This window comes from Gymnoscopelus microlampas (assembly GCF_963454915.1).
Source record: "Gymnoscopelus microlampas genome assembly, chromosome: 8".
Lineage (NCBI taxonomy): Eukaryota > Metazoa > Chordata > Actinopteri > Myctophiformes > Myctophidae > Gymnoscopelus > Gymnoscopelus microlampas.
This window is the reverse complement of record NC_139945.1, coordinates 41,047,069-41,074,139: the sequence shown is the minus strand read 5'-3', so window position 1 is coordinate 41,074,139 and position 27,071 is coordinate 41,047,069. Positions and strand designations below refer to the sequence as shown.

Sequence of the window (27,071 nt, the reverse complement as noted above, 5' to 3'; positions counted from 1 at the left end):
ACTTTACTTGAGATTTCAATTTTTAATTACTTCTACTCCTCTACACCTCAGAGGCAAATATTGTCCATTTTACTCCACTGCAATTATTTGAAAACTTTAGTTACTAGTTAGGCTACTTAGCAGATTTAGATTATTTTATTTGCATCGGGATGCATTGTGAGCTTATTAATTTTTGAAAAGGTTGGATAGATTTTGAAAGATTTTGAAAAAATGTGTCAACTGAGACATTCTGCATAATGTGTAGGCCTACTTTTGCTTTTGGTTCTGTATATTAAGTAAGTATATTTTGTTAAGTATATTTTGGTGCCAATACTTTGGTACTTTCACTCAAATCAATTGAATACAGAACTTTTACTTGTAACAGAGTATTGCTACTTTTACTTAAAGAAACTGAGTACATCTTCCACCTCTGATCAGGCAACATTTCTTCAACATTGCTTTTAAGCTCCTAATTTTTGCATGGTCATAGTTCATCCTGTGCATGAACTTGCAATGTTGCTGCAGTCAACATTTAGTGCAGTACATTTTGCAGAATTACTAATCAACAACTTTCAATCACAGATCTGCCCCCTCCACCAACCCCTCCCCCTACAGAAGACTCCCTGCAGCTCTTGGCTGATATGTTGGGTTGCAGACAAAAAGATAGTGAAGGAAGCGAAGGGAGTGACTCCCACCACATTGAGAGGAGGGAAGAATACTTCTCATCCAAGAGGAGAGGGCAATCAAAGTGGTTATCACAGGGTGTGTACAGTCTCAGATATCATTATACATGGACTTTGGTAGTTAATTAGAGTATTATCCCACATCTGCAAACAACAAAAACATACTGCAAGTTCTATATGAAGTTCAAGTCGTCTGTCTATGTGTGGGTCTGCATGTCTGGACAAAGGATTATGCCCAAATTTGGAGATACCGACATCAGCACAGGCAATGGTTTCTATGGTGCGTGACATCAGACCAGAGCTTGATCAGCGAGAGAGAGAGAGAGACAGAGAGGGATAGAGGGATACAGAGAGGGAGCCAGTTAATTCAGTTGTTTGGGATATTTTATCAAAACAACAACAACCATTGCCAACAACCATTTTTTTTGGTGGAGCGGTCTGGTCTCAAGCAGAATGTAGTTAAACTTTGGTTTTGGAGGAGCACTGCTCATCAATGTGCATGTGTAGCGCCCTGGACATGATATCCAAAGTGCTGTCGCTTAAAAATGCTTTCTGTGGACATGGCCTCTAACAGTCCAACCCGTTGTCACTCCCAAGGCGTCACATTTGCCGCTCTGTCAGTAGCCATGAAACGTCAAGTTTTGACATGACGGGACGCCATGGCAACTTCACATGTTGACAAAACTTGAAAACTATGCCTAAACCTAAGCCTAATCCTAACCCTAACCTCACAAAAATATGCCTAAACCTAACCTTAATCCTAACCCTAACCTCACAAAAACTATGCGGACAGAGAGAAAAAAAAGGCGCAGCAACGGTGGCCTTTGATCATGGGAAGTTGCGGTTACTAGTCAAGCATTGCTACCAGGTGTGCCACCTAGGCAGCTGTCTGTGCCCTCTAGTGTTTGAAGCTACAATGCGTGTATTTTAGTTTTTGTAGTCCTATAGTGACGCATTATGGAGTGAAAATGACAGAGCGGCAATAACTGACACCTATCTGTGAGAATGTGTTGAACAGTTATGTGCTGTAGATAATATTAGAAACCATATCATTTGGGGATCTTAGTATATGACAAACATTAGAGGACATTCGTTATTTTATAAACATTGGATTGACTATAATTTGTATTAAAGATATGTCTTATAAAGATAAGCCAAAGCTTCTGGATAAAAAGGAACTGGATAAGTGAATTATTTACTATTAGAAAGGCAATTCCAAAATTGGCTCCAACTTCTATTTAACAGGTTAAAAACCAGGATACTGTTTGTACACATGGCTCTGACAGGATATACAAGCAAAACAATCTGTTGTTAAAAGGAAAAACGACATCATACTGCACATGCAGGTATATTGGGAATATGTGCTTTTTGACCAAGGAAACATCGAGTTGAGTAACGTATGACAGCTACAAATAACAAAACTCTCTCCAGAGAGAAAATGAAATATGAAATATGACATGATATCCACTCAAATATGTCAACGCTGCACAAATGGAAGCTTGGTAACAGGACACAGAACATGTTTGTTTCATGTAAAACCTTGGGTAAAGTTTGGGACCACCGGACCAGTTGTACTCCCTTATGTAGGCTTTCAGTTGAACGTGGAATTTATTTAGCAAAACTGTCATCTATGAATTCTGGCTGAGATTCAAAGATGACCACTGGGAAAATATTTAGAAGTGAATTAAAACACCTAAATTATAATGTGTGTGTATACAGAATACATATATCATCATCACCTTTATTTATACTCGGGAGTACAGTTGAGGGGCAAGCCCTCATTTCCAATGTAGCCGAGGTAACAAATTAGACACAATCCAAATCCATTGCATCCATTACATTACATTTTACAATCAGAGTAAATTACAAAAAATAACTTAAACAGAACAAACAACTCAATCAAAACAAAATAACTAATTTTAATTAAAACAGGTGCAATAGTATGTGTGTGTGTGTGTGTGTGTGTGTGTGTGTGTGTGTGTGTGTGTGTGTGTGTGTGTGTGTGTGTGTGTGTGTGTGTGTGTGTGTGTGTGTGTGTGTGTGTGTGTGTGTGTGTGTGTGTGTTTAAATATATATATATATATATATATATATATATATATATATATATATATATATATATATATATATATATAAAAATAAATATAAATAAATATATTTGCTGTCCGGCAGGAACCAGCTAACTTCAAAATGTTCATTTTTCAGGAAATGAAAAAAACAAAACGAAAATGGAATTAGGAGGTTTTGTTCATCATTGATTAGAACAGCTGAATGGACCTCCAAGCTCACAATGAGGTTGGAGGTCAAAAGGGGGTGGAGCCTTGAGTCAGCAAAACCAGCTAACTCCACCCCCCTTTGTTGGAGTTAGCTGGTTTAGCAGAACGTTTGAGGATCCAATGGAGTTAGCAGCTTTTGTCAGAAGCACTTTTTAATACTTTTCATTGGTTCAATATTTTTTTTACCAACACACAGACGTAAAGGGTGTTCAATAGCACTGATTTATGGGAAAACAATGCAAAAGCGGAAAAATGGAGTTAGCTGGTTCCTGCCGGACAGCAACGTATATATCATTTACTGTACTGTACTGATTCGCATATGTAAATCCTCCTGGGCCGTCCACACATCAAGCAGGAATTCCCTGTTCCATCTCCTCCATCACTTAAAGGGATTCTAGGCAACATTAAGCCTAAATTTAAAAAATATTTATATATATATGTTTTTTCCCCCCCTCTATCAGCCACTATATAATGATGCTGGTGTGTTTTCCTGCATTGAAACAGTGCTCTTTCTGAAATCCGTATTTTCCATACTATTTATGTTTTGACATCCGGGTGTCCGGGACGTAAATGAAACGCACGCATGTGCGCGTCCGTGTCCGTGTGAACTGTTCGAGTGAAACCGAATGGATCCAAGTGCAGCCGACAAAAATGGAACGAGACGCTATTGTTTTCTGCTACGCTGTTTTTACCTTTTACTTTCGGTTTTAAAAGGCTCTCAAAATTATTTTTTGAGGCACGGAATTTACTTTTAAGATATCGTTTGGATAGAATTTAGTTGTTTAACTTCATATATGTGGTCAATTTATCATGACAGAGCCTATTTAAAAATAAAAATTCAGAGTGCCGGCAGGGGCGGGCAGTGACACGCATTGTATCCGAATAAAGCAACCTATTTTCGGCATGGCGCGTTCAGAAGTCCCCCCTGCATCACCCCCTGGTGGTCGGGGAAACGAACTGCTGATGAGGATGGGGGGGGGGGGGGAGTGGAGGGGCAGTGTTTGACAACATTTTTTTTATTTTTTTTATCTCTGAACTTGCCAAGAATCCCTTTAAGGTTTGACCCATATAATTACAGCTGCCATTTGAAGTAATTGGTGTTACATTGTCATCTACAGATGCGAGTATAATCCCATACGGTCAGTCCAGTTTCCCGCAGGGAGTCCAGATGTCAGGCTATGGGTCCCTTGGTGGAAGGGCTTTCTCTGAGTCCAGGGACCCCAGAGCTCTGCAGAGAAGAGACCAGGTATGCCTAGATTTAGGAGGAGGAGTAATCTTGTCAAAATGTAAATTTCTGCAACGTTGGATTGAAGCAAATCTGTACTATAATAGAGAACAAAATGCCCCAATTTGAACAGGAGAAAGTATACTTAACAACTGCACTTCTGTAGCTACTGTATTAACCAAGTTGTAAGCTTGAGATAAATGACACATTCCGAATCATGATTAAAACTCAGAGCTCAGAAACATTATATTGCCTGTATGCATACTGAAACACACAGGAATTTGTTTTGGTCAAAGTGCAAGAAAATGATACATAGGACAAAAATATGTACAAGGCAAGGAACAATGTGCTAACAACAATGTGTGTTTGAGCACATTATTCTGTCAGCAATTCACATTAAATGTAGCCTCCAGTTCTTTTAATGCAGTGTTGTGCTTGTTTGATTTCAGAACCTGATATAGATTTGAGCAGATTATATGATGTGGCATTCCGTTCCTGATTTCTGCAGCTTTGTGAACCTTTAGACTGTTGCCATGGCATCTCAGAAAAACTGAAGACTGAAGGAAACACAAAAATTAAGTCTTGTCTCCTGCCTTTTCACTGTCTATTAATATTTCTATTCACTTTTTAAATTTGATAATTTATTCTTTATTTTTGTGATTTCCTGCCCTGCCTCCAGGTGTATATAGAGATCATTGCCAATTTTAAAAGATGTGATATAATATGGAACTAAATGATCTAGGATTAATATAATGCATATTTTTAGGAAGGAGAATGGATATTGAATAATGTACAGCAGATTATTGAATGTAACTTATGTTTACTCTTCACCATGAATCCATGATTATGTCAGCTTGATGAAAGATAAAGTGAGATACTGTGCTGATAAGCCACTGTGTGTGTGTGTGTGTGTGTGTGTGTGTGTGTGTGTGTGTGTGTGTGTGTGTGTGTGTGTGTGTGTGTGTGTGTGTGTGTGTGTGTGTGTGTGTGTGTGTGTGTGTGTGTGTGTGTGTGTGTGTGTGTGTTTGTGTGTGTGTGTGTGTGTGTGTCTGGTGTGTCTGGTGTGTGTGGTGTGGTGTGCGTGCGTGCGTGCACATTTATTCCTATCTTTCTGTGATTCAGTACTGTACCCCTGCAGATCACCAGTGTGTTAGTTGTCAAGATTTGATCATTTTTTAACATTTGTCAATAAAACATTTGATACAAAAGACTTTTTTTTTCATACTGTAAAATGATAGCTATTTACTGTATAGTTATTTAACATATTTTAAATTAAATTTTTTTTTTTTTCTTCATACCTATTGCAACACAATTTACTGTAAACTGCAGGCAAAGACCATGCAGCACAACAGCTAATAAATACGTTTTGTTACAGAATAGCTACTAGGGAGCAAAGTGAACTCTGCAACAGAAAATAGAGTGGATATGTGGTGGAGCATAATTGCCGCTGTTGGGTGTAAGCCTTGTATGTCCAAAACTGTTACTTTTCATGAAATGGAAAAAGGCCTGTGTTAATCACTCATCGATTTCCAAATTTTGCATTAAACTGTTAGTACGTGATTTTTATGTAATTAATAGCCTTCTTCCCAGGGAGAGAAAAAAATGCCACGTTGCTATAGTATCACGGTCAGTATAATGTCAGCATCATGTCAGTATCATGCTCAATAACATGTCAGTAGCATGGTCTATACTCTATATCATATCATCAGTATCATCAGTACCTTATTGAAACAAACTGAGCGTTGTGAGCTTGTAGATCAGCTATACTTGCTAGTATGACAAAATTGGGCATTCATTTACAAAGGAGAAAGAAAGCCTGCCTGACACCAACAATATAAGGAAGAAGAAGTGTGAATGAATGAATGAATGAAACAAGCCACATACAGTGCATACATTTATATATACCTGCACATAGAATACATACACATTTATAAAGAAATTCATCTATTATAAGTCACCCTTCTTCTATCCCACGCTTTATAAAGATATTCTGAAAATGCAAAAATATGAAGAAAAAGAAATTCAATTAGTGTGAGTTTCCTTTGTTGCACCTGACCTGAGTCATGCTACCCTGAGGGAATGAACTTTGAGCTCATAGCTGAGTGAGTAGAGAGGCCTTCTGGGAATCAGATCGGTCACCGGTTGGACCCGAGGCTCACCCAGTTGAAGTGTCCCTGAGCAAGACACTATAGCACTAGCCTAATAAAATAAAAATATTGAAAATGATGGCCTGCCCCTCAACTGTACTCCAAGCTGAAATAAAGGCTACGATGATGATGATATAGGTGTCTATATTGTAAAAGAAATTCCAACGATATAAAACGCAATTCCAATTGGTATTAATGAAGGGGGGAAATAATTGACCTAAATAACGTTTAAGTTTTACTATCCACACGTTTCCCAGGGCGTTGTGGGCATCACTTCCTGTCAATTTGATCCAATCAAATCCATGAGAAGGATTTGTGTTTAAAACTTTAAAATAATGATCTGTTATCTATGGAGTTTGAACACAGGACCTTTGGACATGTAGAGACTATAGAGAGCATCTAAACACAGTGAGCTATTATTGTGCTTGCTGTGTGTCTAAAGTCAAATAGATTAATCACACACACAAAAAAGCCTATAGAAGCTTGTTTCCATAGTGCTGTCTCCATATTCAAGCATCTAAACAAGGAACAAAAACAAAAAGAAATTAACTGCATATCTTGATATATCTAGTTTGTTGTTAGTTAAGCCATTAAGACCGGGATTGCATGTGTGTCATTTTTAGATGTCTTTGGCTATTCAAAAATAGAAGATCTACAAGCTCATAGCATGGCTATGAGCTTGTAGATCTGCTATTTTTAAAAATCATGACCATCTTTGAATATACATTTTTTAAAGCAAACATTTGTAAAATATGTTGTTCCAGAGGCCAAATAAATCTAAAAATGACACAGATGTGTTCCCGGTCTTGATGGGTCAGGGTGGCTCACGGTGATAGGACACTGTCTACATAATCCAAAACTTGTGTGTTCAAATCCTCCTCCTGCATCTTTACTCTGAAGCATGTGTTGAACACTGACATCCAGGAACCACACCTAAATGTGTCGAGGTGCCGTAAGGCAGTGGATAGTTGGTGGACACCTCTGTGGACTTTGGCACAGAAAGCCACACGGCGACCAGGGCCACAGGTTCAATTCCCATCTCTGCAAGCAAGGCCACAAGTTCAAGTCCAGCCTAGCACCGGCACCGAAGCCAATACTCATGGATGTAGTGGGGGCGTTGTTTCCACACAGTAAAAGTGGGTGTTATGGCAAAATAAATAACACCCGCTTGAACTTTTATAAAAAACAGTGACTTGTCATCATGGACAGACTGGAAAACTGCTGTTTGGACGCCATCTAGTGTCCATCATCAGACACTACATGTGTATGGAGATTATTATGGATCTATAAATCAGTTCTCAAACTTCTTCATGTCAAGGACCCCCACATTAATGTATGCATTTGGCCACGGACCCCCATCTGAGAATATGTTGTGCCAGGGACCCCAGAAGAGAAGATTTATGTTAAGAAATTCAACATTATTCAAACATTTTCGAGATTTTTCAAAACATTTCAAAAATGTCAGATCTACAAGCTCACAGCAAGCCACGAAGTGACGCTGTGAGCTTGTAGATCTGCTATTTTTGAAAAGCCAAAGTATAAAATGTGGAGCTTTCTGACTCCACACAGGTGTAGATGGTTTAGTGTTGATGATGACTGTCTGATAGCAGTCTGGGGATCAACATCCGGTCAGAAAACGGAAACGGAAATGGTGCGTCTATGTCTTGTTCAGCGCACCGGATCCAGTAGGCGGGGCTTTGGACCGGATGTGAATACAGGTTTAAATTGGACGCAGGCGCGCAACGCCTGCTTGATTCGAAAAGTTTGGTGTGAACTGTGCCACTGTGTAGAAGGTAACTAATGTTTGATTTATATCAACATGACACGTTTTTATCCACTAATATTTAACACAATTATTATTTAAGCATTCGAGGTGTTGTACTGTGAATTATTATGACACCAAACATGGACAAATAGGCCTATAAGAAATATTGTGTTTTATAACCGGGGGAGAAAATGCATCAAACTAGTCATTTTTATCGAGTCTTGACTTTTACTTCATAGATATAATATGCAAATGTCTAAATCGATTAATTCATCTATTATAGTCTTGATTCAAGGATATAGCATCAAACATACATATTTGTTCCAAATGATCACAACTAAATTGTCACCTAAAGTTTAAACGTTAAACCACACTCACTGTGAGGTTTGTAGATTTAACCCCGCCATATATACATTAATGTGCGATAATCTATTTTAGCCTTGGAAGACGGTCAGGGATTGTATTGATGGTGATCGAGTCTGATGTTTGTTAGTAGTTTTTAACTGCTCATAAATCCCCATAAATGAACCCAATCCAACACATAAAGTGTTTAAACAAAGACACGGATGTAACTCGTCCATACGGGTCTGTTGTGTGTGTTCCGTAATATTACGTAAGGTTGAATAAAGACGCGTTTCAATCCCGTGTGTCGGAACGCAGTTCTATTTCCACATTTACATGGAGTGTAATACCTGCGTTCACCTGCTGCAACAGCCACACTTTACCAAATATTTTGTGGTTCTGTGTTTAAGGCTCGTGCGTCTACATTTATGTATGCATTGTAAATATAAAGTAATTATCTGAAAGCCACAGATGTTATCCTTACACACGGGCTGTTAGTGTTCAGTTAATATTCAGTATAGTTTAATAAAGAAGTGTTTTAATCCCGTATGTGGATGAACGTCATTGTATTTCCTGGATTACATGGGGTGTAATACCGGCGTTCACCTGCTGCAACAGCTACAGTGATGTTCAGACAGACCAGATTGAAACATTTATTCATTGAATAATACGGAATATTACTGAACGTAAAGGGTCCGTATGGTGGGATAACATCTGTGCCTTTGAGATAAACACTTTATATTTAGAATTGATACATTTATGGAGATGTTTGAGACTTTAACATGGAACTAACTACAAACACCATTTTGGAGAGTTCAAGAATGTCATAGATGAGATCATAATAATAATAATGTTTTATTTGTGCAGCACTTTTCACATTTCATACTTGTCATAAAATATCTAGAACAAAACAAATATAAAAGCCTAAGGATAGGATAGATAACGGAGCTAAGTTGTAACATAACATAACACTCAGGCAGGAGAATAAGTAATCTAAACTAAATATCGATAAGAAGAAATCTGAGTCTTGATCCAATGCTAAAATGAAACTATAATATAGTCTTTATCGGCAGGAAACCTCAGAATGTTCAAAACTGTTACTTTTCAGGATTCAAAAATGGCAAAAGTAGCAGATCTACAAGCTCAAACCGTGTTTTGTGCGTTTCAAGCTTGTAGATCTGCTACTGTGGATGCTTTTATGCGACGCTGTAGTATGATAAAGTAGGACGAGAGGTTGAACCACTTTAACCATTATCTTATGCTTTGGGCCATTCAAAAAATAGCAGATCTACAAGCTTGTAGATCTGCTATTTAAAAAAATAAATCATGAACATTTTTGCACATTTTTCAAAATATGTTTTAAAGATTTACATTTTTAACTCTAATATTTGCTTCTGGGGGGATTCTACAAATGTCTTCTAAATCATAACAGTTTTTTGAAAATAACTTATGTTGCTATAATCAAACTTTTTCATGTCAAGGACAAGGACCACCCAAAATGATATGTATTTGGCCGCGGACCCCATCTCAAAATGTTGTTCCAGGGACCCCCCAGAAGCAAAGATTTGAATAAAATAAATATGCACATTTTCACGATAAAAAAAAAAATAGCAGATCTACAAGCTCATAGCGCGGCACTCGGTGCCTCGCTATGAGCTTGTAGATCTGCTATTTTTGAATAGCCAAAGTGTAAGATAATGGTTAAAGTGGTTACACTGATGCGTTCCCGGTCTTAAAGGGTTAACACTATAGCATACATGGGCAACTGGCAGCCCGGGGGCCACATGCGGCCCTCACCTTCACTTAGTGCGGATGCAGGTTAATAGTGATATATTATTGATTTCAGCTGTTCCAATTCCAAACATGCAATCATGACCCGCTTTAATTACTTCAGTCTGATATTATTAGTTTAATGACTGTCCAATGTATTTGTATTTAAGTTCATAAAGTTAACTTAAGTATAACTAAATGTATTTGAAATTAAATAAAAAAATATACGTTTCAGGATTCCAATTAGAAAATACCAAAAAATAATTAAGGATTCCGAAATAGCAAAAATAGCAGATCTACAAGCTCTGAGCTTGTAGATCAGCTATTTTTTTTTCTGTCCGACAGTAACAGTATGCAATGTGTCCCTCTGGAGTGAGTGTGGAAATATAGTGGCCCTCTAGTCTACATCATCAAAGTTGCATCACCCCTGCACTATAGCCTACTTAAAAACTCGATTTTCTATTATTGTTTTTATTATTATAAAATATATTAAATGTAATGTTGGTGTATATCTGTGTCTTGCAGGTTAATCATGTGGTGACCTTCTGCAGAGTGGACTAAATCTACTTCATACAGTGAGTTGAAAACGCTGAGTCATGGCTTCTAGCTATGACTCAGCGTTTGACTCGCTGTATGAATGCTTCAGGGAAGGTTCAAAGGATGGATGGAGTCATCAGGAGATAGCTGGTAATAGAGTGTCTGTAACTCAGGACAAGGGGCAGGAAGATGGAACCTCGACAACGCAGCAACGAGCCCTGAGAGCTGAAACGTATAACGGTGCCAACGAACGCTCTCCGTTGGAGATACAAGGCGTACGGTGCTCGGGACGTGGTGCCATACAACCTACGCGGCTCTATTAATACCAGCTATCTTCAACCGAGCGGCGGGAGACCCCACACGGTACGTACCTGGATCACACTTGAGTATTTCAATACTTTTACTTTTACTCCACTACATCTCGGATCCAAATATTGTACTTATTACCTCACTACATTTATTTGAAAACTTTATTTTAGTTACTTTGTAGATTTTTGCTATAATTAAGAAAAACAATTATTAACCACTTCAGCCCTATATACATTTTGGCCATTTGAAATTAGCCGATCTACAAGCTCACAATGCGATGCGACGCATTGTGAGCTTGTAGATCGGCTTTTTTAAAAGATTTTAATATATTTTGAAAACCTTTTGAAACGGGATATTCTACATAATGAGTACTTTTTATTTTTGGTACTTCAAGTACATTTTGATACCTGTACCTTTGTACTTTTACTCAAGTGAATTTTGAATTCTGGACTTTAACTTGTAACAGAGTATTTCTACATTGCAGTAGTGATACTTTTACTTAAGTAAAAATAAATCAGTATTTTCTTCCACCACTGCTGGCCATTATAAACTAGGGCTGTGTCACCATTACAAAATGGAAGTTGACGATTCATTGTCACATGATTGATTGCGATCAAAGATTTAATTGTGTTTGACTCTTGAGCATGGGAACATTATGAATACAAATGTAATTTATTTTTGGCTTTTAGGGCTTCGTAAACAAAAGTTGCACAAGGTAGATATGACACATAATATACATCATTTAATTACAACAAATACATTCATAGTGGGATTAGCAGAGTGGAAATAGCCAATCTACAAGCTCAGAACGTGTCGCATCGCAACACGTTTTGAGCTGGTAGATCTGCTATTTCCACAAAATGTTTGAAAATATATGAACATTATTAACATGGTAATGATTATGACGATTATGCAAAACATAATTGCAAATTCAAATAATTGTAATTAGGCTATTGCGTAATAATTGTGACCGGTCTAGTATAAACCCTAGGGTTTATACTCATGGTAACTGATGACTGGTATCAGCCACTGGTCTAGCGGCTGAGAGCTGAACCAAGACGTCTGTGGTTTTATTTTCAAGCCGAATCCCAACCCTCAACATTCTGCCTCCTCCAGTGTTATGGAGAAATTGGTGACCTGGCAAAAGATGTGTCCATCGTGTCCATCACATGTCAAACATCCAAAGTAAATCACTGCTGTTAGTTCATGAACAGAGTTGCTCTGTTCATAAACAAACGGTTGTTATTTACATTTGGACGTGGTGATGTTTTTGTGAAGTCCACGAGATGGTCGCATGTTTTCTGAAGGTCACCAATTTCACTGTAACACACAACCATGCTGGAGGTAGGAGGCACAAACTGGAGTTTTGGAATCAGCGGCCATATTGGAAATAAATCGGGCCTCTTCCTCATTTCCCTTCACAGGTGTTACCAATGATGCTAATGAAGGCTCTGTTCCAAATGGACCCTTACGGGTGTGTAACTCTTGAGTGTACAGATGGAAACAAATTACAGTCCATTTGGTTCCATTTGTACACTCAGAGTTATGGGTGTCCTTTGAGAACCACTGTGCTACACTAAATAGAACAGAGCCTTCATTTGTATCATTGGTAACGTGGTAATGTGAAGGAAGTAAGGAAGAGGCCCAATCCTTGGCCAAATGAATATTCATGTGGGGGTCCTTGATATGAAAACATTTGAGAGCCACTGTCTTTAGTTGTTTCTGAAACTTGATGAAATGATAAGCATTGTAGACTTTACTTGAACATGGTGTTTGATACAGGAATAGACGGCACCTGTTTGCTAAATTGGCAATGTTTCTCCCAAAATGTAAAGCAAATGAAGAATTTGCAAAATGTTCTTAAAGCAGGGGTCTTCAACAGGGGGTCCGGGACCCAGAGTTACTACAGGGGGTCCGCCAAATCTTTTTTTACATTAACCACTTGAACCCTAGCATCCCTTTGCTGAGGAGAACTTAAGCCAAAAATAGCAGATCTACAAGCTCACAACGCCTCGCGCTGCAAGGGGTAGTGAGCTTGTAGATCGGCTATTTTTTAGCAAAGAGTTATAGGTGTAGAGGGAAAAAAGAGCAGCAAAAGTTTATCCCAAACACAATTTTATACAATATAGAGGGGGTCCCTGCTTCATCTCTCTCTCAGCTAGGGGGACCTTGGCCTGAAAACGTTGAAGACCCCTGTCTTAAAGGGATAGTTTAAAACAGTGGTTCTCAAACTTTTTCATGTCAAGGACCCCCTAATTGACACTTATCATTTGAAAAGATAAGCCAGGGACCCCAATAAGAGAAGGTTTTTACGGCTCTCTAGCAGTGATTCTGAACCATTTTCATTTCAAGGACCCCCCAGTTTGACATGCATTAGGCTACGGACCCCCATCTAGTGGCATTTATACCTCTGGGACCCCAATTCACATTGTAAAACCAATGTCAATTTAACTCTGAGAGTGTACAAATGGAACGGGTCCATTTGGTTCCATTTGTACACTCTCTGAGTTGCAGACCCATAAGGGTCCATTTGGTTCCTGTCCATCATTTAGCTGGGGACCCCCTGGAACCCCCTCAAGTACCCCTGGGGGTCCCCGGACCCCACTTTGAGAACCAACGGTTTAAAACACTTTCTCCTATGGATTAGTCACCCCATGGAGACATGAATTCATGAATATGTTTTTGTTTTTGTCTCATTCCTAAACCAATAATTTGATGACCGGCAGCGGTTCCGGTAGGAGACACAAAGAGTCTCCTTTGTGCCTACCGGTCCATAATTCAAGGCTCCGTGGGGTGACTAATCGAAAAAAAGTATGTTTTTGGGTGAACTATCCCTTTTTAAGTAATGTAAAGTATACATGATGTGAACATGTACGGGTGGGTACATCATTATCAGACCTAAAACGTATTGTTTTATGCCCACAGTGGCTGTAGGCCAGTCAAGCATCTTCAAAGCATGTACTTAAAGGAGTAGTTCACCCAAAAAATCACTTATTTTCTATAAATTGCACACCCCATGAACCCTTGAATTCATGATTTAGTTTTTGTCTCATTACTAAGCCAATCATTTGATGACCGGGTGTATTTCCAGTAGGAGACACAAATAATTTACTTTGTGTCTCCTACCGGATACATTAGCCGGTAGGAGATGGGAATCTAATTATTGGCATAGGAATGCGACAAAAACAAATCCATGAATTAAGGCTTCATGGCGTGTGCAATTGATAGAAAATAAGTCATTTTGTGGGTGAACTACTCCTTTAAGTTACTTAATTACTTACTTTGAGGAATAGAAATGGCCAATTACACATTGAAGTGCCCACTTTTCCCGGGTGCCCACTCTTCTAGTTACAAAAATTTTGATTTATTTTCAAACATGTTCAATGTTCATGTACAATACAATTAAATCCTTAATCACAATTATTTGTGACAATTACTCAAGTAAAATGCCATAATGGTGACACAGCCCTGTCAGTGACCAGCTTATGGCTCTACAGACCATCTTGGCTTCCAAAATGTCACCCTGTAAGGCCTGCTCAACTCAACGTTTTTGTTTTCTTTTTTGTGTCTTTACAGAACACGAAGATGACAAGAAGTAGACGTCCGTAAGTGAAGATGGCAGGAAGGTAGGAACCTTTTGATTGCAGCTGCTGCTTGTTAAGGGGGCTACATGCTACATGCTACCATACCATGTATGTGGTAATTTGCGTCGTCTATCGTTTCACGTCATTTGCATCGCGTCATTTGTGGGTAAAGCTTCATCACGTCGGTCCACATCACATAGGACCATGTGCCTTTCTGTGATGTGGATTAATGTGATTTTATTTATTGTTTCACGTCATTTGCGCCCAAAACTTTGATCACATCGGTCCACATCACATATGACCATATGTGGTCGTAACTTCTCCTCTTTTTCTCTATTCTTTGCTTTAATAAAGCAATAACAAGATTATTTGTTTTTATTTACTTTTGTGTCTGAGTTATTTGATCGATTTTTTATTTTTGTCTATCTTTCTTTTCACAAACACATTTCTTTCTTCTTGCCTGTCTATTGCACTAGTTCTTCACTAGTGGTTTGTGTGTACAAATATATGTGATGTGGAGCTATGTGATTTATGTCTGGTATCATTATGGTAGCATGTAGCCCCATTAACACTGTGTTAACAGTCATCTATGCTGTAGGTCTGTGCAAACTAAAAGAGAAAGCAAATGATGTCCGTGGTGTCAATTGCTTCTTTCTTAGTGTTTTTTTTTTATTTCATCTGCTGTTTGAGTCGTGGCTGCTGTTCAAGGTAAGTGATAGTAGTGACACGGTCTATCATTGGTTGTCGGGCAGAAACCATATATATATATATATATATATATATATATATATATATATATATATATATATATATATATTTGTCGTAAAGACATTTCTTTACTTGGTCATACCGTGTGACAGTGTCACATACTAAAGCAGTACAAACAGCCGATCTACATGCTCACAACGCAAAGATCATGATAATTATATTGGATCCATTGGAACACAGGTTATTTTGTGTCCATTTTAAAAAGTAACAATTTTGGACATACAAGGTTTCTGCCTGACCTCCATACTTTAACTTCCCCTCTTTTCTCTTCATTATTTGCTTGAATAAAGTTATAACTTTTTTTCCTTCTATTGTGTCTTTGAGTTTTTTACAAATGGAACCAAATGGACCCGTCACTGGTCCATTTGGTTCTATTCGTAGTACTGACAGTATACGTATCCAGGCTGTTTATGTAATGACAGGGTACAGTATATGTAGGCCTACGCTAAGCTGTATAATATAGTGACAGGGTACAGTAGATGTATACTAGGTTGTATAATATAGTGACAGGGTATAGTATATGTATACTAGGTTGTATAATATAGTGACAGGGTACAGTATATGTATACTAGGTTGTATAATATAGTGACAGGGTATAGTATATGTGGCTCTTGGTCACAGCAAACTCACATAGTTAAACCTATTTGTGCTTTATCTATTTTTGATAAAGTTAAAAATATAGCTTTTTTTTTTGCCCTGTCATAGTATCAACTAAACATTTTTTTAGCTTTAACTGTAAAATGTGCACTATCAGCGCCGCTTGCGTTGCGTCATTTAACGGGTGGCGGGCCAGCGGTTTGCGTCGTTTGCGTTCAATGCCCGTCATTCCTGAAGAATATGTAAGGGACTGGACCATTTTTTCTTATTATTGGGTCACGGCCAGCGTTTGTGTGATTTATGTCTCGTAGCATTTCGCGTCATTTGCGTTAAGTAATTTGATTTGCGTCGCGTCTCAGGATTTCACGTCATATCCGTGCAGGTGAGTCTTCATCACGTCAGCCCACATCACATAAGTCCATGGTGTAGTGTAGTGTAGTATGTGATGTGGATTGATGTGATGTATGTGTTGTCATTTCACAACACATGCGGGTAAAAATTACATTTGATTTCACGTCGCTTCCGTCATATGCAGGTAAGTCTTCATCACGTCAGCCCACATCACATATGACCGTACACGGGGGCCGTATGTGATGTGCATTGATGTGATGTATGTCTTGTGTTGTGTCATTTCACAACATATGCGGGTAAAACATCATCACGTTAGTCCACGTCACATATGAACATATGTGGAGGTATGTGATGCATGTCGTCCTTTACGTCGTGTGTCGTTTCGCGTAATTTTATTGCCGTTGTACCGTTTCAGGCTATTTGCGAGTAAAGCTTCATCACGTCAATCCACATCACATAATAATAATAATAATAATAATAATAATAATAACATCACATTACTGGTCGTAGGGTTAGGGTTATATGTGATGTGGATTTATGTGATTTTGTGATTATTTCACGACATTTGCGGATAGCTCGTCATTCACATCGGTCGGCATTTTTTTCTTTTAGGCGAGGTACACGCCGTTGTTTACAGTAGGTCAGAACAGGGAGAGATGTAGGGCCATCATTCATATCATATGCATTTCACCCATTAAGACCTGGAACTGTGTCATTTTTAGATTTGAGCTAAAAAGCTTTATTTTACACTTTGGCTATTCAAAAATAGCAGATATGCAAGCTCATAGCGCAGCACCGAGTGCCGCGCTATGAGCTTGTAGATCTGTTGTTTTTGAAAATTCGTGAAAATGTGTGCAAATCTTTGAATATATTTAAAGCAAATATTTTTTAACTCAAATCTTTGCTTCTGCGGGGGGGAGGGGGGTCCCTGGAACAAAATATTTTGATGGGTGTCCGCGGCCAAATACATATCATTTTGGGGGTCCTTGACATGAATAAGTTTGAGAACCACTGATATAGAAACTTATGTTTTTCAGAAAACTGTTGGGATTTAGGAGACATGTAGAATCGGCTTCAGGTCTTAAAGGGTTAATGACTTTGGTTATTCCTGTTGCTTGTGTTGTATGTTGTGTATTAATGTCATTCATATTGTTGTATATTGTGTACTAATGTCATTCATAGTGTTGTGTACTAATGCCATTCATGCTGTTGCTGTATTGCTGACAAATATTGGCACAATTGATTTTGCGTTGCGTCATTTGCGGTAAAGCTTAATCACGCCACTCCACATCGCATATGACCAGTATGTGATGTGAAGGTGTTTGACGGATGTCGGCATGTGCATCACGTATAGTTACTCGTTATTTGTGCCGTCATTTGCGAGTAAAGCTTCATCACGTCAATCCACATCACATAATAATAATAATAATAATAATAATAATAATAATAATAATATAATAATATAATATAAACGATACATACAACCATATGACCAGTATGTGATGTGGACTTCGTTTCACGTTGTTTGCGTACAATGCTCGTCATTTGGCCGGAGAATAATGAAGAAAATGGACTGATGCTGGACTGAGACTGATGCAGAGAACATGAAACAAAGAATGCTGCTGCCATTGCGTCATATGCGCCTCGTATGATTTATGTCAATCGTTCACAAATGATGGAAATTATACGAGTCTCTATCTATCCCTCTCTCTGTCTCTTCATCCCTCATCTCTCTATCTCTCCCCCTGCTAAGTATGTTGGTGAATGTAATGCACATTACAAAGTGCTTTGGTTAAAGGTACTATAGATAAATGCACCATTTAAATTGAAACTTTGAATTGAACTCATAGGCATCAGCTAGCAGCCACTGTGACACTGTGTAAGAGGCAGTTCAGTCACTGTAGACTGTATTACTTCTGTAAAATAAAATAAACATTAGTCATAACTGTGTGATTGCATTCTAAACATTACAGTCATAACTGATGTCATTCAAAATGTGTAAGCTCTATATTTAACAGCTACCAGGCATTGTGCCACTGCAGAGGTTCCCAAACCTTTTAGCTCAGGACCCAAACTAGTGAAGATAATAGATTTGCAAGCTCACAACGAGCATGTAAATCTATTTTCACAACCTCTTTTTTTTGTTTTGTTTCTAATTTATTGCTTAGATTTGTTGTTTTCACGAAATAGCACATGTTCTATTTTGCTTGCTTCTTATATGTGCTTTTAATTCATTTTCATTTTACTATTTGACCCCAGAAAAAATAGTCACTGTTTGAATCTGGATCTGAAATTATCAATAAACAAGCAATGGCAAAAACACACTGGAATGTAAACATTTCAGTGTAAAGATTTTCATAACGTTTTAGCTCGAGACCCAAAAGAGAAATGTGATGTCTCCCTGTGACCTAGTGAGAATAGCAGATCTACAAGCTCGGCTTGTAGATGTGCTATTTTCATTACTCTTATTTTAATATTTTAAATTGAATTTCTTTGATTTTTGTTTTTAAATGTATCGGGTTCTTTTGAAACATAAGAACGTTTTACTACTCTAAGAACATATATTTTTATTTTATTTTTTCTATGTTCATAAAGTGCTCCAAGTGCTCAAAGTGAAAAGTGCAGCGACACACATTTAGGTCGTAGGACCATCGTCAGTGCAATTAAAGCTTCATCACGTCAGTCCACATCACATAATGACCGTAGTGTAGTGTAGTGTAGTGTAGTATGTGATGTGGATTTCTGTGTTGTCATTTGTGGGTAAAGCTTCATTATTCATGCCGGTCAATAGGCGAGGCACTGACGATGGTCCTTTGACCCAAACGTTTGCTGCTGCACTTTTCACTTTTAGCACTTGGAGCTCTTTATGAGCATGAACAAATAAAACACTAATATATTTTTTTAGTCTCTGTCTAAGGTGTTTTTCTTAAGGTTTTTGTGGAGTGAGTCTTTTCTTCAACCGGTTTTCCTTTTGTATAAAGATGTTAACATGGCTTCACATTTATGGTCTGTAATGATTAAATTATTACAAATTTCTAAATGTTTTTGTTTGGAAGAGTCAAGATTGTATTTCACACTTGTAAGTTCTGTGGATATTTTTGCTTTGTTTTTTTGATAAAAATATGATGTATTGTTTACCCGATGATTAAATGCATTATCAGGTTGTCATTCAAAAAAAAAAAGTTTAAAAAAAAAATCCACAGAGCTTTAAAAAGTGTTGAATAAAATAGTTTTTCCTTTAAAAACAATCTTAATTGTGAACTACATTTTGCTCATGTACAGAGCGTTAATCGATAGGGTTATGTTTTGATGTTGTAGATCTTTGATTTGATTGAATACTTTATTAACAGGTTTGGGGGGGGGAGGGGGTATTTACTCATGACTCAAGAAAATGTGTCCACGACCCACCATTGAGTCCCGACCCATAACTTGGGAAACAGCGGACCAGGGTCCAAATATATTTACTTAGTCTCTGTCTAAGGAGTTTTCCATAAGGTTTTTGTGGAGTGAGTCTTTTCTTCAATCGGTTTTTATTGTTTTTAAAGATGTTAACATAGCTACCCATTTATGGTCTGTAAATGATTACATTATTACAAATTTTAAAAATATAAAATTGGTTGGAGGAGTCAAGATTTTATTTCACACTTGTAAGTTTTGTGGACATTTTTGTTTTTTGATAACAAATATGATCTATATGTCATTTACCCGATTAAAAGCATTATCAGGTTTTTATTAAAACAAAGTAAAACAATGTCCACAGAGCTTTAAAAAGTGTTAAATAAAATAAAGTTCCTCTAAAAATGTCAATCTTAATTGTGAAACTTAATTACATGTTGCTCATGTACTTAATCCATAGGGTTAGGTTTTCATCTGCCGTAGTTGTAGATCTTTAATTAAATGTTCATGTACAGAGTGTTAATCCATAGGGTTATGTTTTCATCTGCTGTAGTTGTAGATCTTTGAAATGTGTAAATCAGTGGTTCTCAACCTTATTCTGGATCTGACCACTTAACATGGCAGCCGTGTTAAGTGGACAGATGGGTGGGCCTTTTCAGATCATGCTTTAAAGACCAATCAATCCATTGGTACTAACTTAGTATAAATTATTTATTTATTTAAATATTTTTTTTTATATTAAATCTTAATGTTTTTGCCAAATATTTAGGAGGAGAACCACTGGTTTAAATTTCAACTAAATGTAAGTTGTATGTTAAACAAATGATTCCCCTACTTTATGGAATTGCTTCTTTTTTAATTTACTTTATTTTAGTTTTACTTTAAATTAGTTTGAGCTTGTAGATCTTCACTCTTGTAGATTTTCATTATTTTCTTTTCTTTATGGAATTTCTTATTTAGCATTTTCCTAAATTACATTATTTTGAATGTTTTTCTTTATTTTTGTGACATTGATCTTGTAGATCGGCTATTTTCACATTGTATAATGTTTTTTGGACATCAACAATATTCCAATATGTCATATCTGCTCTATTCAGAACAAACCAATGTCATTTTCAAATGTATTTAATACATTACAATGTTCAATGAACCGTAATCCACAGGCCAATCACCTGCTGGAAGCTTTGATTGAATACTTTATTAACAGGTTCGGGGGAGGGGGGGGGGGTTATTTACTCATGACCCAAGAAAATGTGTCCACGACCCATTATTGAGTCCCGACCCATAACATGGGAAACAGTGGACCAGGGTCCATTTGTTGCCTTAAATGTATGAGGTTCTTTTGAAATATGAGAACTTTTTATTTCTGTAAATGTTTTATTTAAAAAAAATGTAGGAAACTAAAAGGAAAAAGAGGAAGATTTATAGACGGAGATTAAGAAAATCTATTTTTGTTTTATTTGTTTCATGATCATAAAGTGATCCAAGTGCTCAAAGTGAAAAGTGCAGCAACACACATTTAGGTCATAGGACCATCGTCAGTGCTATATCATCAGATCTAATCATTTGCGGTTAAAGCTTCATTACGTCAGTCCACATCACATAATGACCATAGTGTATGTCTGGTGTAGTGTAGTGTAGTGTAGTATGTGATGTGGATTTATGTCTTGTATCATTTTGCGTAATTTGATTTGCGTCTCGTCATATCATTTCACGTCACTTATAATTCATTTGCAGGTAAGTCTTCATGTCAGTCCACATCACATATGACCATAGGCGCTGTATGTGATGTGGATTTATGTGTTGTCATTTGCGGGTAAAGCTTCATTATTCACAGCGGTCAGTAGGCGATGCACTGACGATGGTCCTTTGACCCAAACGTTTGCTGCTGCACTTTTCACTTTTAGCACTTGGAGCTCTTTATGAGCATAAAAAAATAAAACACTAATATATTTACTTAGTCTTTGTCTAAGGAGTTTCCATAAGGTTTTTGTGGAGTGAGTCTTTTCTTCAACCGTTTTTTATTTTTTATAAAGATGTTAACATGGCTACCCATTTATGGTCTGTAAATGATTACATTATTACAATTTTCAAAAATATAAAATTGGTTGGAGGAGTCAAGATTTTATTTCACACTTGTAAGTTTTGTGGACATTTTTGTTTTTTGATAACAAATATGATCTATATGTCGTTTACCTGATTAAAAGCATTATCAGGTTTTTATTAAAACAATGTCCACAGAGCTTTAAAAAAGTGTTAAATAAAATGAAGTTTGTCTAAAAATGTCAATCTTAATTGTGAAACTTAATTACATGTTGCTCATGTACTTAATCCATAGGGTTAGGTTTTCATCTGCCGTAGTTGTAGATCTTTAATTAAATGTTCATTTCTGCTGTAGTTGTAGATCTTTGAAATGTGTAAATCAGTGGTTCTCAACCTTATTCTGGATCTGACCACTTAACATGGCAGCCGTGTTAAGTGGACAGATGGGTGGGCCTTTCCAGAGCATGCTTTAAAGACCAATCAATCCATTGGTACTAACTTAGTATAAATTATTTATTTATTATAACTTTTTTATATTAAATCTTAATGTTTTTGCCAAATATTTAGGAGGAGAACCACTGGTTTAAATTTCAACTAAATGTAAGTTGTATGTTAAACAAATGATTCCCCTACTTTATGGAATTGCTTTTCTTTTTTTAATTTACTTTATGAAATTAGTTTGAGCTTGTAGATCTTCACTCTTGTAGATTTTCATTATTTTCTTTTCTTCATGGAATTTCTTATTTAGCATTTTCTTAAATTACATTATTTTGAATGTTTTTCTTTATTTTGTGACATTGATCTTGTAGATCGGCTATTTTCACTTTTTATAATGTTTTTTGGACATCAACAATATTCCAATATGTCATATCTAATCCATTCAGAACAAACCAATGTCATTTCAAATGTATTTAATACATTACAATGTTCAATGAACCGTAATCCACAGGCCAATAACCTGCTGGAAGCTTTGATTGAATACTTAATTAACAGGTTGGGGGGGGGGGGGGGTTATTTACTCATGACCCAAGAAAATGTATCCACGACCCATTATTGAGTCCCGACCCATAACTTGGGAAACAGTGGACAAGGGTCCATTTTGTTCCATGTTTCCTTAAATATATGAGGTTCCTTTGAAAAATAACGTTTTATTTCTGTACATTTCTTTCTTTTTTTTTATTGTAGGAAACTAAAAGGAAAAAGAGGAATATTTACTGACTGTAGCTGGTCTCAAAAACAAAGCAAAACTGGCAGAAAAAAAGACTCCTTCCACAAACTCCTTAGACGGAGACAAAGAAAAGCTATTTTTATTTTATTCGTTTCATGATCATAAAGTGCTCCAAGGGATCAAAGTGAAAAGTGCAGTAGCAAACATTTAGGTCATAGGACCATCGTCAGTGCTATATCATCAGATCTAATCATTTGCGGTTAAAGCTTCATTACGTCAGTCCACATCACATAATGACCATAGTGTATGTCTGGTGTAGTGTAGTGTAGTGTAGTATGTGATGTGGATTTATGTCTCGTTTCATTTTGCGTAATTTGATTTGCGTCTCGTCTTATCATTTCACGTCAATTCAGTCATGTGCAGGTAAGTCTTCATCACGTCAGTCCACATCACATATGACCATAGGCGCTGTATGTGATGTGGATTTATGTGTTGTCATTTGCGGGTAAAGCTTCATTATTCACGGCGGTCAGTAGGCGAGGCACTGACGATGGTCCTTTGACCCAAAAGTTTGCTGCTGCACTTTTCACTTAGCTCTTGGAGCGCTTTATGAGCATGAACAAATAAAATGCAAATATATTTTCTTAATCTCTGTCTAAGGAGTTTTCCTTAAAGTTTGTGTGGAGTGAAAACATGGCTACCTATTTATGGCCTGTTCATGAATTTTCCATGGCCAGTCATTTGGGATCAATAAAAGTAGGACAAAAGTCTGTTGTTCTAGTCCGGACTTGTCCTTTAACATGGCAACCTTGTTAAGTGGATAAACTAAATTGGTAAATGGATGAACTGTGACGGGATAGATGAGGGACGTCAGCAAGAGTTTTTTGTTGTGCAAATATTAATTTGAATATCTGTTAGTTTATTGTATCTTATCTGTATTTTGTTTTAGTTTTTCTCCTTTTTTATTGTAATGTTAATTATTGACATGTATTTTGGGTTATTGTTTTCCTGTTTTCTTCTTGGTCGTCATGACTTCATAGGCTTGTCAAAATTACATAATAGCATTAGTCTTGGATATGGATGATATCATTGGAAATTATGTAATATTTGCACAAAAACTATTTCAGTTGTAATGTATGTTTTGTTTTAACTTCCATTTACTGTATTTGAATGTGATTGTATTCTATGTATGTGTTTACCTTGTTTATTGTGAGTCACTCTGGACAAAGAGTATAGATGAATATCTACATTGAAAATTGTGAAGTGACTTTACTGTTGAAATGTAAATGAGTGAATGTTACCATGATTTGTAAATAACAACATAAAAACAAAGGCTCTGGTGTGGTTCTCCTGGTTTACCGGGATGGGGTTCAATTCCCTGCAGTGCCCTACTCATAGTGTTGTATTTACCATTTTATATTGTCTGTTTTATTTATGTTCATAGTGTTGTATTTACCCTTTATGGTTTTATGTTTTATTCTTTATGTTCATTGTGTTGTATTTACCCTTACATGGTTTGTTTAATTCTTTGTTCATAGTGTTGTATTTCCCCTTATGTGGTTTATTTTATCTTTATGTTCATAATGTTGTATTTACCCTTACATGGTTTGTTTTATTCTTTATGTTCATTGTGTAGGGTTGGGATCCTTCATTATCATTATAATTGTTGATGACCAAATGGACCATTACAGGTCTGTAACTCTAGTGTACAAAGGTCTGTAACTTGTGTACAAATGGAACCAAATGGACCCGTTATGGTGGTCCTTGAAACGTACAAGTGTGAGGACCACTGGTATTGTAATGGTTTATCAGACGCAGGGGCGGCCATAGCTGAATGGTTAGTGAGCCCGCCTAGGGGGCCAGAGGCCCTGGTTGCCCCAGGTTCGATTCCAGGTCATGTCAGCATATGTGTCGATGAAATGAAATTTGTCCCTGAGCAAGACTCTTAACCCCTAATTGCTCACAGGTTCTCATTGGAAACAAGACCGCAAGGACTTTCATGAACGACCTGTTAAAAGGAATTATCCTTATCCTTATCCTTATCCTAACGTGAAGTCCACACACCAGCTCTTACAGTGTGATGGATACGGTTCCAAATGCTAACGCAGCTACAAGCTCTTAGCCTGTCTCAAAGTGGGGTCCTTGGGGGGATTTCAGGGGGTTCCCAGCTAGAGTAGTTAAGGTAGCATCATAAGCATTTTAACCACTTTACCCATTTACTAGAGTCTCGGGGGACTACGCCCCCCGAGACCCCAGCCGTTGTGCGGGGCTTTGCGTTCGGTGGCGCCTACGTGTGTCTGTCTTTGTGTTAGTGTCGCTGTAGCACAGAGTGGGCATTAAGATGGGATGTATGCTCCTTTAAGGGAGGTGGATCGTGGGATTCTGTTGTTTGCAAAGAGGCGTTGTGAATATTGGCTCATTGCAGACTCACCTTATTGCCACCTGATCGTGTGAGTGAGTGTTGTGTGTACGTAGGGCGGAATAGCTTGCGAGGTTGTGTGCTTTTTTGTTTGCTACTGGGCCTTGCATAGGAATGGATATTTTGAAAAGATGTGTTGTGATGACATGTGAAAAGGAAGTGCAATAATGTGAGATAAATGACATAGACGGAATTGCATGTGACGAAGTGAGGAGTTTATTTGCATGAGATTTTGTATTTGTAGAAAATGATGTAGGAGTGAGCAGGTGTTGCAGACAGTGGCAACGTTCTGAGGACGACAGCTTGTCATGGCTGGGCCTGCGGAATGGGAGAGAAGGAGAAGGCAGGAGTCAAGCACGCAGTCTGGCATGTCCATCAGGGAACAGGTGAAACGTAAGCTAGTGGTGTATTAGTGAAGTGGTGAGCATGAAGTGGTCTGCATCGGTGATGTAGGTCAATGAGATATGGCACAGGTGACAATGCAACAGATGTACCTAATTTGTGAAGGAGTACTTCCCCATGAAGGAATGTTGTGAGGGATGCAGTTTCCATTGATGGCATTCATGGCAGAGCCTGCAGAATGGGAGAAAGGCAGGAAGAAGGACATAATGTGGATGGCCAGCATAGAGTATGTAACAGTAAAGGAAGCGTCTTTTGTGTGAAGTGGTAGGCCTTGACAATTATGTAGTGCAAGCATAAATGACACATGGAAGAATGCAACAGATGTACCTCAATGGAGAAGAAGCAGATGTCCATGATGAAAGGAAGTTGGCACGTCATCAGGTTCCAGAGATTGGCAACGCAGGGCCTGCAGAATGGGAGTGAAAGAGCAGCCAGTAATCAACCACACAATGTGACATGTTGAAGAGGGATTATGTGAAAGGAAAGGCAGTGATATGTGTGTGTGAAGTGTTAAGCAGCAGCACTGTTAGTTATGTGGATTTATGAGAAAGGAATGTAACAATGCATGAACCTTGCCTCAAGGGGGACGAAGCAGTAGTCCAGGAAAGAAGCTGCAAGGCCGGCAGGTGGCGCAGGTTGTCATGAGAGGCTCTGCAGAATGGCTGAATGGCAGCGGTGACTTTGATGACAGCGGTTGTGGTGCTGTGTGATGAGCAGAAGGGGGTTGTGACCTATGTGGTGCCAGAAGTTGTTGGAACAGTGCGGGATAAAAGTGTATCCCTGTATCACAACGACTTTGGCAACCACCAATTAGTCAGCTCATCGTCACGTTGATTAGGGGGGAAAACTGTAGTAATAGTAGTGTTTTCAAGTGGATTGTTTGTTTGACGGGGGGCCACTGCAGGTGGTGGAGGACTGCTGTGAGATGGTCTCTGGAACGGGCGCTGGTGTGCGGGCAAGGCAGTGAAATGTCTGTGAAGTGGTAATTTGCGTCATTGTCAGCAGCACTTATGTAGATGAATGAGAAATGGCACATGTGACAATGCAGCAGACGTACCTCTTTGTGAAGGAGCACTTGACCATGAAGGGAAGTTGCAACGGGCTGAGGTTACACAGATAGTCATCCATGACAGAGGCTGCAGAATGGGAGAAATGGAGAAGGCGGGAAGGAAGCACACAATGTGAGACGTCCACTATGGATCATGTGACAGTGAAGACAGTGATTTGTGTTTGAAGCGGTAGGTATTGTCAATTATGTAGAGCAATTACAAATGGCACATGGAAGAATGCAAGACTTTTACCTCAATGTG

General features: G+C 37.9%; 1 protein-coding gene across 1 annotated transcript in view; it reads left to right on the top strand.

Moving 5' to 3' along the window:
• The window catches only part of LOC311050591 (roundabout homolog 2), a gene marked incomplete at its 5' end in the record, with an annotated part of 58,524 nt that extends 53,479 nt beyond the window's left edge, over positions 1-5,045 (top strand). Inside the window, 3 exons of the mRNA XM_084064676.1 lie at positions 562-741; positions 4,057-4,184; positions 4,613-5,045. Coding sequence (XP_083920802.1) covers positions 562-741; positions 4,057-4,184; positions 4,613-4,624 — 320 coding nt within the window. The 3' untranslated portion in view covers positions 4,625-5,045. The remainder of the gene's footprint in view (positions 1-561; positions 742-4,056; positions 4,185-4,612) is intronic.
• Positions 5,046-27,071: the final 22,026 nt, after the last annotated feature.